Source organism: Eulemur rufifrons, chromosome 1 (genome assembly GCF_041146395.1).
Source record: "Eulemur rufifrons isolate Redbay chromosome 1, OSU_ERuf_1, whole genome shotgun sequence".
Taxonomy (NCBI): domain Eukaryota; kingdom Metazoa; phylum Chordata; class Mammalia; order Primates; family Lemuridae; genus Eulemur; species Eulemur rufifrons.
In genome coordinates, this window is record NC_090983.1 from 17,959,297 (window position 1) to 17,970,604 (window position 11,308).

Here is an 11,308-nt window from a genome sequence, read left to right on the forward strand (position 1 = left end):
TGGCAGAGGTGACTCACAGAGGTCCTTGTTCTCTTGTGGCTCACAGTGTGGGGGGAGGCCCGACTTGTACAGCCTTCACTGCAGCACAGTAGGGATCCTGTTATAATGGAGAAGTGATGAAGGTGCTGGAGGAGTCAAGCCAAGGGACAGTCATTATCTGCTGGAGGCAGCTAAGGCAGGTTCCCAGAAAAGCCGTTTGTTACTACTGAGGGGGACAGCAGTGACCTTGACCCCAGCTCTTTCATTCCCTGATCACCCCAGCTCTTATGGTGTCTCTGTGATCCAGGCAGACTTCAGGGGTGGCCCACGCTCCCAGCCTCACAGCCATTCTAATCAACCAGTCATTGGCTGCGGTTGGAGTAGCTAGTGGTGGAGGGGGGTCAGTTTTCCCGCCAAATCTCCACCAGGCCACTCCAAAGAAGCCTACAATGTATGTAAAGACTGTGTGCTCATGGTCCGAACGTGGCGTAAGTGCAGTTGGTCACCTCCTTCCCACCAGATTGCCCCCGAGTCCCTCCTGCAGTGGACTCCTTCTGAAGTCTCTACTGTAAAAAGTCAAATCCTTCCCCCTTTATTCTTGTCAGGCAAGTTGGAAGCTTTCAAAATTGATCTGCTGGAGAATTTAGCAATAAACAACTGGAAATAAATTTAAGAAAAGGAAGAGAATAAAAGTGATCATCTACAGAGTATTCACATAATGGACCCTCAACCCTGGCTTCAGGGTGGTACCCCCTGGGACATATGGACCCCTGGGGTCTCTGCTTCCTGGGATGCCCTGACCTCATCTGCTCTTCTGCAAATGCAGCCATGGGTGGGGCCAGAGGGGGTGTGGCCTGCTGTCGTTTCCCTGGTTCCCTTTATTCATCAAGTTCCCTCTCACTGTTAAGTCACTCTGGTCTCTGAGCTGCAGGCTCTTACGGTTGGACACACCTGGCTGGTGCCTCAGGTAGGAAACCACCTCTGCTTGCCAGAACTTTCTTTGGGGAAGGGAGGCTTTGTTTGTCTTTGTTTTAGAAAATGCATTCATTTCCCAGGGACCTGAGGATTTCTTTTTTTTTTTTTTTAAGACAAACATGAAAATGAGGTTTATTGAGGAGAGAAAGATAGGGTTATAGAGCAAGAGCAAGATACAGGTTTACAGAGCATGGTACATATGCCACAGATGACGGCTGGACCCATTGTCACAGCAAAGGGAGAGCAAAAAAGGGGACCTGAGGATTTCTGCTCATCTGGCTGCCTCCCTCCTCCCTTGTGACAATGTATTCCACTCTGACCTTGTACATGGCTGCAGTTGGTGACAAGAGGGCCACAGCCTCTTCATCCCCTCCTGTTACACCTCCCCTCCCTTGTGGGGGGCAGAGGCTGACAACTCCCCAATCTGATGTTTATTGCTTTGCCCTGAGGCTTTGTCTTCTGTGCAAATGTAAATACTGGCAGGGAGAGAACGTACTAAAATGTGTGGATCTGAATGAACTTCCCATAGAATCTCAGACCTGGAAGCAAAGTAGAGGTTCCCTCCTCTGTCTTCCTCCATTTGCAGATGAGAAGGCTGAAACCCATAGAGCTAAGAGGACCCACTCAAGATCACACAGCTTATTAGTGATAGAATCAGGGTAGAATGAGGCCTGGGTGCTAGGTACGCTCATTTCCATTCTGGGTGACTTTCCAGAGGCTTTCAGTCTGCTCTCCAGAGCCCTGGAGGTTTCGATGGGGCTCCCTTGGGAATGTGTGGGTAGACAGAACAGCCCACCATCGCCCACAAAGACTCAGTTTTTATCTGTTTCACATATTGGGCTTCTAGGAAGATTTTGTTCAACAAAGTGTCTTTCAAGAAAATAAAATTTTGACAACTGCTGAACAATTCTGCAGATGTTTATTAGGGGATTCAGGGACCAAGATGGGGATTTTTATCCTCTGAAATACTTAAAAATCCTTTAGAAAGAGGACCAAAGTGTTTATTGCTCTTTTGAAGACAAGGTTTAAAATACACTTTGATGTCATTGGTTGCTATCATGTCCTTTCCCTGGTAGATCTTAAGAAGGATAAACAAAAATCAGGGAGCACGTAGGAAGGGAAGTATGATAGAAAGGGACACCTGGGAACAGGTTTGCCTCCTTCCCTTTTTCTTACTGCTGCCCACCCCCCCCCCCCAAATGTCTAAGACCAGCCTGGTCCTCCCATCTGAGCGTAGACATGGCTGAGGATGGAGCAGGCTGAAGCGGAGACAGAGGTAGAGTTGCAGGTAGAGTTGGGACAGGTTTGCAGGCCAACCAAGAACAAAGGTTTCCCGTATACTCCATTTCCATCTTACCCCACACTGAGGCTGGGTCTCCACTTTGTGGAAGGTGGATACTAGGGGGCAGCCAACCTCTTTAAAAGCCCAAGGGGAGGATCTCTGGCTGCCAAACCAACAGAGAAGCAAAAGGTATCCCAGTAACTGTTCTCCCATCCTTGATGCGAGTGCCTTGATCTGAGCTACTCAATCACATTTCTTTCCTTCCAACCTTTCAACTAGATCAAACCATGGCTGAAACCGAGGAAACCGTTACTGATATGTGGGATTGGTTTTCTGAATTTTCGAATTTCTCTGACATGCCATCTATAGAAAAAGACCACACCCCCTGTAGGCTAGAGACTGAGACACTCAACAAGCATGCCGTGGTCATCATCTATGCCCTGGTGTTCCTGCTGAGCCTGCTGGGAAACTCCCTGGTGATGCTGGTCATCTTGTACGGCCGCGTCGGCCGATCCGTCACCGACGTCTACCTGCTGAACCTGGCCATGGCCGACCTGCTCTTTGCCCTGACCTTGCCCATCTGGGCTGCCTCCAAGGCGATTGGCTGGATTTTTGGCACAGGCCTGTGCAAGCTGGTGTCGCTCTTGAAGGAAGTCAACTTCTACAGTGGAATTCTCCTGCTGGCCTGCATCAGCGTGGACCGTTACCTGGCCATTGTCCACGCCACACGCGCTCTCACCCAGAAGCGCCACCTGGTCAAGTTTGTATGTCTGGGCATCTGGGGACTGTCTCTGATTCTGTCCCTGCCCTTCTTCCTCTTCCGCCAGGCCTTTAAACCAAACAATTCCAACCCAGTCTGCTATGAGGTCCTAGGAAATGACACAGCAAAGTGGCGGATGGTGCTGCGGATCCTGCCCCACACCTTCGGCTTTGTCCTGCCCCTGCTGGTCATGCTGTTCTGCTACGGATTCACCCTGCGCACGCTGCTTAAGGCCCACATGGGGCAGAAGCACCGGGCCATGCGGGTCATCTTTGCTGTGGTCCTCATCTTCCTGCTCTGCTGGCTGCCCTACCACCTGGTCCTGCTTGCAGACACCCTCATGAGGACACAGGTGATCTCGGAGACCTGTGAGCGCCGCAACGACATTGACCGGGCCCTGGATGCCACCGAGATTCTGGGCTTCCTCCACAGCTGCCTCAATCCTTTCATCTACGCCTTCATTGGCCAAAATTTTCGCTATGGATTCCTCAAGATCCTGGCCACCCGTGGCCTGGTCAGCAAGGAGTTCTTGGCACGTCATCGCATTACCTCTTATACTTCTTCCTCTCTCAATGTCTCTTCTAATCTCTAAAAACCATCCCTGAAAGAATATCTGTCCTCATAAGGAAAGAGTATCACCCCAAGGCTGTGCGTAGAGAGGGGTCTGGCTCTGGACAGATACTCTCTGGGTTTGGGAAGGAGGCTATAGCGTGGCAGGAAGTTAGGGACTGGTGTCTTCAGGGGCCAAGCCAACCTTCTGAGGAACTGCTGAGGTACCACCCAGGACTGGCCTTCACACCTCCACGAACACGAAGCATCATCATTCCTGTTGAACGCCTATATCTTTGACCCACTAACTCCATGATCAGCATAGTCACATCCACAGCCTGAATCTGATGTGAGATCAAAGAGCTGGGGCTGAAGCTGTTTGCTCACGTGGGCTGGACTATCTTGTGACCCTCTCAGGACCGTCTCCTCAACCACTGAGTGTGCTCCAACCAGGCTGCTTCCTTCGTACCTCTGTGTCCTCTGATCTGAGCTTGTGGAACTGTTTTCTTATCTTGCGTATGTTGTAGTGTCTGCTGGGGACATCGAGGCAGGTGCTACCAAAAAGCATTAAACCGCCAGGTGGCCTTGGGATGGAGCTGGAAGCACATTTCCCCTGGGTGTGGTGGGTGAGCAGAGAGGAAGGGGGCAGGAAGGCAGCCCTACTGCATGAGGACTCCCTTCCCTCCCACGCAGACAGCATGTACTGTGCACACAGAAAGCCACGTATGGAGCAGGATTAGTTCTGCCGTTGTGGAGCCTCCAAGCTGACACCAGCAACCCCAGAAAGCCAGACACTGTCATCAGTCAGCCGTGCAGCCAGATGTCTCTAATAAAGTTTCTGTTCCAGGTTGTCCCTGGGGCAGTATTTTGGGTGTGACACAGAGTCAGATGTGTGTGCAGTGTCGGCTGTTCCTGCAGTAGAATGGGAGCAGCACGCCCCAAAAGGCATCTCTCTGGGTTGAAGGGCGACATTCCCTGGGGCTTTAACTCCCGCTAGAACAGTCTCTTGAGGGACAGAAACTCCCATTCATGCTCATACCCCAGGCTGAGGAGCATCCCTTTGTCCATACGTAAAAAGAGCTGTTCCTCCAGAGAGTCTCAGCTTCACCTTAACTTGACCATCATCTTCTGGGTTAGACCTTGCCTGGCTCCCTCAAACTATATCAGCTCACCTCCCCCCTCCCCAAGTGCTTACCCTGAGTTTCAGTGATTGTCTATTTGCCCCCCTTGAGGCAGGAATCCTGTCTCTTTTGTTCACTCTATATTCCCGTGTCTGTCACACTGCCTTGAGCCTATTAAATGCTTGGTAAACATTTATGGAATGAGTGAATGGGTGCTGGAAGGACCCCAGTGCATTCGTACACCATCTGCTCAGAGCTCCTCCTGTCTGTACCCCGGTCGGCCCCCTGCTGTCCTCGGCTGCACATCGAGTTTGCCTTCATGCTTTATCCCGTTAGATTTTTCTCTGTGTAGAAATGTCCCAAGTGAGTCCTGGAGGTGTCAGGGCTCTTTTGATTGCAAATAATAGAAACTGAACTCAAACCAGCTTAAGCAAAACTTAGAATGTGTGGGTTTAGGTGGGGTGGGGAAAGAACAGGGATGGCTTGAGGTTGGGAATGGGATGAAGCTCAGAGATGGGATTTATTTTCTTTAATTTTTAATTTTTATGAGTACATAATAGTTGTACATATGTATGGGGTACATGTGATAGTTTGATACAAATATATAATGTGTAATGATCACATCAGGGTAATTGGGATATCTATCACCTCAAGAATTTATCATTTCTTTGTGTTAGGAACACTCCAGTTCTACTCTTTTCGTTATTTTGAAATATACAATAAAATGTTGTTAACTATAGTCACCCTATTGTGTGTGCTACCAAATACTAGATCATATTCCTTCTGTCTGACTGTATTGTTGCACTCATTAGCCATCTCCTCTTATCCCCCTCCCCACGACCCTTCCCGGCCTCTGGTGATGTCATGCTATCCATGCTCTAAGAGATAGGATTGACATCAAGGTTGTGATTGGGATCAGCGATTGAGGTTCCAGTTAGAGATTGGGGGGCAGGGATGGGGCAGCAGCTTGGGATAAGGTCAGATGAGGATGAATGTCAGGAGTGGGGAGTGATCTAGAAATAGGGGAGGTTGGGGATGGGGTGAGTGAGATTCAGGGATGCAGTGAGGCATCGGGGACAGGGAGATTCTAGATGGGGCTGGAACCAGGTGCAGAGTGAGGCTTAGGGCTGGGATCAGTGAGGGGCGCAGTGAGTCCCAGGGAGGGGGCGCCAGGCAGGGAATGACTGTCAGGGATGCGTTGGTGGCTACAAGGCTGCAGCAAAAGCATCCCTGGCAGGGTCACCATCGTCTCCGGAGCAGTGTCTCAGATGCTTTTCCAGGGGAAGCGGACGAGGCTCTCCAGGCAGGGTGAGGGGAAGGCATTAGGCCCTCAAGCCCTAAGACAGATCTGATTCAGGAGAGAAGACAGAAGAAGGAAGAGACAATCTAGGCGAGGAGGGCTGAGAACTGGGGTCTCCTTCTCCTCTTCCTCCCTCCCCCAATCCCCGTACCTCTCTCACTGTTTCCTTAATGTCCACTTTTCTTCTGTCACTATGTGCCAGCCCAACAACGACTCCATCGGGGGCTGCAGCAGGTAAACAAGGATCCGTATGGAGTCTGGGGGAAATACGAACGACCAATGAACACGTGGAAAGATGCTCAGCTCACTAGTAACTTGGGAAATGGGACCTAGTCAGCTACAAAGTAACTTGAAAGTGTTTTAAACAGGGGAGGGATGTAGCCAGACTCTTCTCAAACAAGTGCAGCATGGTTTGATTAGATATTTTAATGAGGCATGTAATTCTCTGGGTATAGCTCAAGACATAAATGATTTGGATTTCAAATTTTTACAAATGCCAGTATTCAGGTACTTAATTAACATAGTGCATAGTAATTTCAAAAACTGGTGTTTGAATCACTAGATAGGGTAAGGATTAGATCTCTGCTCAAGGCCAGGCGATGGTTCACCTCAGGGAGGGAGCCCCTGTCCAGGGTGGGGCTGGGACCAGGGATGGGGTGAATCTTAGGAGAGGATGAAGGTCAGAGTTGGGAGGGGTCAGGGAGGGGATTGTGTCAGGGAGGGGGTGCACATCAGAGATAAGTTTGGGGACAGGGCTTGGGATGTGAATGGGTGTTTTGTACAATGCTTGCTGACGTTAAATTTGAAAATTTGTTATAGGCTTGGTCACAATGTTCCAGCCTCCAAGAAATTATGTCAAAATCTACTGTTTCCCCTAAACTACTTCCCTTTTGATAAACCACCGTCCCTCACCATCCCTTGCCCCCATCCTGTGGCCCATTCTTGTTAGTTCCAGCAAAAAATGCTAATTGATAATCCAGGTTTTATGTCCTAGGGGTTAAAATTGCCCCTTTCCCAGAAACGTACTTTTTAATAAGGGTCTTTCAGAGGCTGAAAAGTCTTACAGATGCAAATGAAATAAAATGACTGTTTCCCCTTTGGCCTAAGGATCTTCCCAGCGCTGTGTCTTTCCAGAGATGACCACTAATCAAGCGACGGTGGTGGAGTCCAGCCTTTAGCTGTTTCCAGGCAGAGGTTGGAGGGGCCACTCTGGGCTCGACCCAAAAAGCCACAAGGGGCTAATAGCTGAACTCTCACCACCAGTGGTTTTGTCCAGCCTGCTATTCTGTTTTTAAATTCAAGATCTTTCTTTCCACCTTGAGGGTGCAAATGAATGAAAGATATAAAAAAATAAAGAATGTATAGAATATGTCCACTCGGACTTCTTAATTTTCTTTTTTTAATCTAAGTATTTTATGCACATTATTGAAAAAGTGAAATGGCTTTATAAAGCTTATAATGAAAACCAACAGCCTTCCAGTCCCAAACCCTGCAGGCCAAGGCAACGACTGTCAGCTCTCACAGCTGTTTCACCTAGTAGTGGTCTACATGTTTCTAAATATCAAACTTACTGTGCTAGTTCTTGACCCCCCCCCTTCTGTTTTAGACATTATCATCGACTTTCTGTTTTGGCGTATGAGAATTTAATGCTCTTTCAGCTGCTCTCCTGCTTTCATCTCCATCCAAGCAAACGCAAATACTGCCTCCCCCTTCCCCCAGGATACAGATACCACACTTCTTGGTTAAGTCAACATTCAGTGTTTTTGTTGCCAGGACTATGTAAAAAAAATATCAGCAGTTGGGTTCAATGTTTACAATTCCTTCCTTTGTACAAGGTTTGTTTTCCCTGGAACTGATGAGAGGATGTTCCACGGACTTACCGTAACATCAGTCCCAATGTCTCCCTCAACACGTTCACATTCATTGGATCATTTATTAATTTCTCCTTCCTGGAGACCTCTCTCCTGGAGCTCTTCATTGTCTTCTTCCCACCTGGACAGGTGACTTCCCAGGCCTGTTCCTCTTTCCTAAATTGCCTTGGCTAACTTTCTAGATAAATTTTAGAATCTGCTTGTCAATTTCTATAAAATATCCAACTGCGATTTTGATTTGCATTATGTTGAACCCATAGATCAATTTCAAGAAAATTGACATCTTAGCAATATTAAGTCTTCCAGTCCATGAACGTGGTATCTTTTCCATTTATTTAGGTCTTCTTTAATTTTTCACAAAGGATGTTTGGTAGTTTTTGGCACACAGATCTTGTACGTATTTGGTTAAATTTATCCCCAAGTATTTTACAGGTTTTTTGGATGCTGTTAGAAATGGAATTTAAAAAAAATTTCATTTTCCAGTTTTTTGTTACTAGTTTATAGAAACCTAAGTGAATTCGATTATTAGTTTTAGTAGGTTTTTTTTAAAAGAATCTTTTGGATTTTAACTGTATGCAATCATTTAAACATTTTACTCTTCTCTCTATCTTTAGTTTTAGAATGCATGGTGATGTGCCTTGGTCTTTTTTCATTCATTGTGCTGGGCATCTGGTAAATCATTTTAATCTGGAAATTTAGGTTATGTGAATTTTTTTTGTATTATTTCTTTGATACTTTTCCACCCTTCATTTTACTTATTCTTTTTTTCCCCCTAGGATTTCTTTTATTTGTGTGTTGAATCTCCAAGATTAATTCTCTAATATTCTTATCACTTTTTGCCTATTTTTCAATATCTTCATCCTTCTGCTTTCCAAGAAGTTACCCTTAACTTTATCTCCCAGCTTTTCCCTGGGATTTAAAATATCTGCCATCATATTTTAAATTTCCAAAAGATATTAATCTGTTTCCCGATGTTCCCTTTTATAGCATCCCATTCTTGTCTCACGAATGCGATATTTCCTCCTATCTTTCGGAGGCTATTAAGGTTTTGTAAAGATTTCTCTGGCTCCCTTTGCTGTCTCTGTAGCTTTTCTTCTTGTCTAATAATTCAGTTCCCACTTGTCCATCTACTCTCTGACTTCCACTTAAAAGAAAATTTGTTATCTTCTGTTATTTTCCCTTACATTCTCTTTGTTCTTGTATCTCAGGGGACAATGCCTTTAAAAAATCCCTTTGGTGTCATTTTTAGTGGATTTTTGAGAGGGAGCAGATGTAAACACATTCATCCAATTCTCCATTTGATATAAAATGCCTCTGGATTTTAAAAATGTGCTTATTTCATTTATTTCTTTTTTCCTTATAAAGACACGGTCTCGCTGTGTTGCTCAGGCTGGTCTCGAACTCCTGGCCTCAAGTGGTCCTCCCACCTTGGCCTCTTACAGTGCTGGGATTACAGGTGTGAGCCTCAGTGCCCAGCCAAAACATGCTTATTTTAAATTCATGTTTAGATTGCTCTGTTATCTTTAATTCCTCAGGTATGAATTCTCCCTTTTATCAGGTCAGCTGACTGTTGATTGCAGTGGCTGTTAGTGCTTTGGAATATTTGATTTTGAATTCACCTTTTGAAGGGATTTATTTTGCACAGGAGACATGCATGAGCTCTGCATTCATTATGAAGAAGTCTACACAAGGACAGTTTCATGGCTGTATTTGCTGGGGCCCTACTGGGTCACATGGTTCAAAGCATTTTTTGTTGTTGCTATTTCTTGGCCCTGAATTTCCACACCATTCCAAACATCCCTTTTGGGTCCTCATCACTTCCTCCCCAGGACTGGGATTCTGGAATGTCCCTCAAGTGGCCCTGTTTCTCCCGTGGCCTAGGGCAGGCAGCTCACTTGGGGGATCATGTCACAGAATTGCCATGTGTTTTTCTATTCCCAAACAAGGGCAGGCCAGTTCTTTGCTGGTTCCTGACTTTCGGCGGGAACCTAGTTGCAGTTCCCTGCTGTTCGTGGGGCCTGCAGGCTCCCTGGTGTCACCATTCCCATGCTGACTGTGCATGACCAGTTCTAGTACCTTTCTGGGTTCCTGTGGCTTCCATCCCACTCCCTGATAACTTGCACATCTCCAAGTTCCTTCTTCATCTTTGGCCCTCAGAGATCCCTCTGTCTCTCTCTTTTTGCTTTTCACCTTAGAGATTTATTTAAAAACAGAAAAAGTTATGTAGTATTTTTATGATGTATGTGTGTGCACGTGTGTCGCGTGTTGTTCCCAGGCCTCCTTAGTCTACTATCATGACCAGAAATCAGTGGAAACAAAAATAGTACATAAAATGAAAAACAAAACTTCCCTTCTTGTTCTTTATTTCCTTTCCTTAAAGATAAACATTCCTTAAAACCTTCTCGCAGTGAATGTTAAATGTTAACCAGGAGGATACATAGACCAGCTTTCTAGGTAATCCACAGCATGTATGTTGCATGTGCATGGTGTGCACGTGTACACGTGTGTTGGGAGTGAATGAGCCCACCGTTATCCCAGAACTGTCACCTCTTTCTTTTAGCCGGGCTCAAATTAGGGGGATGGAAGGAGTAGGATCTCGAAGGTAAGTGGGGAGGGGCCTCTGAAGAAATCTAGTCACTTCCGACATGGGAAGGAATGGTGTTGCCCAAGAGAAACCTAAGAGGCCACATCCGCAGCTCTTCCTCTGTTTCCGTACTGTAAACAACATGGCTGTCTTCCTGAAAGAGCTGGCTTTGCTCCAACCCTGAAGGTCTTGAGGGTGTGAGCAGACTAAGCAGGTACAGGCGTCAGGGCCACGTGGTGCAGGGCTCTCACCTTGCCAGCATCCTTCAGCCCTCCTCCTAGCTGGATCCTGCAGTGCTCAGCCTGTGCGGTCCGCTGTGCACAGTCCCACATGTCCATAAGCAAGAATCAAACAACCCGTTTCTGATTATGTAACAAATGCCTACTTGCACCAACTTTGCGCTAGGCCCTGTGAACAAAGGCCATACTATAGAAATGAAATTTAGGAGACAAAGGAAACTTGTGAATGGAGGATGTGTGAGGAGTTATGAAACTTCCTGTAGTTCCATGAACTGGAACAAAAAGATCTACTTGGGGGTCTTAGTGCACCACAAGCTGAACCTGAAGATTTTGAAAAATCCTCCTAATTAAATAAAAGAAAAATAAAAGAAAGACTTAGAAGCAGTGTGACTTGAATATTCACTTAAACTTTCTGAATTTCTGTTTTCCTTTCCATGAGGTGAGGTTTGGTTAGGTAAGTTCCCTTCCAGTTCTAAGAAGAGGAGGATGCTCTAAATCTGAGAGTCTGCTGAGATGTATAAGTAGGATAAAGCTCTCATGAACTTGTTATGAAATGTCTATCTTTGCTCAGATCATGATTGTCAGTAGTGAGGTGCTCCCAAGAAGGCCAGTTCTCAGCATGCGCTTTCCAGGCAGCTGCTGACCCTG

General features: G+C 46.4%; 1 protein-coding gene across 1 annotated transcript; it reads left to right on the forward strand.

Annotated features, from left to right (window-relative positions):
* Window positions 1-890: 890 nt before the first annotated feature.
* On the forward strand, window positions 891-3,627 carry LOC138382690 (C-X-C chemokine receptor type 1-like). Its single transcript, XM_069467233.1, has 2 exons — window positions 891-946; window positions 2,516-3,627. Exon 2 carries the CDS (start codon window positions 2,524-2,526, stop codon window positions 3,586-3,588), a length of 1,065 nt encoding a protein of 354 aa, XP_069323334.1. The 5' UTR covers window positions 891-946; window positions 2,516-2,523; the 3' UTR covers window positions 3,589-3,627.
* Window positions 3,628-11,308: the final 7,681 nt, after the last annotated feature.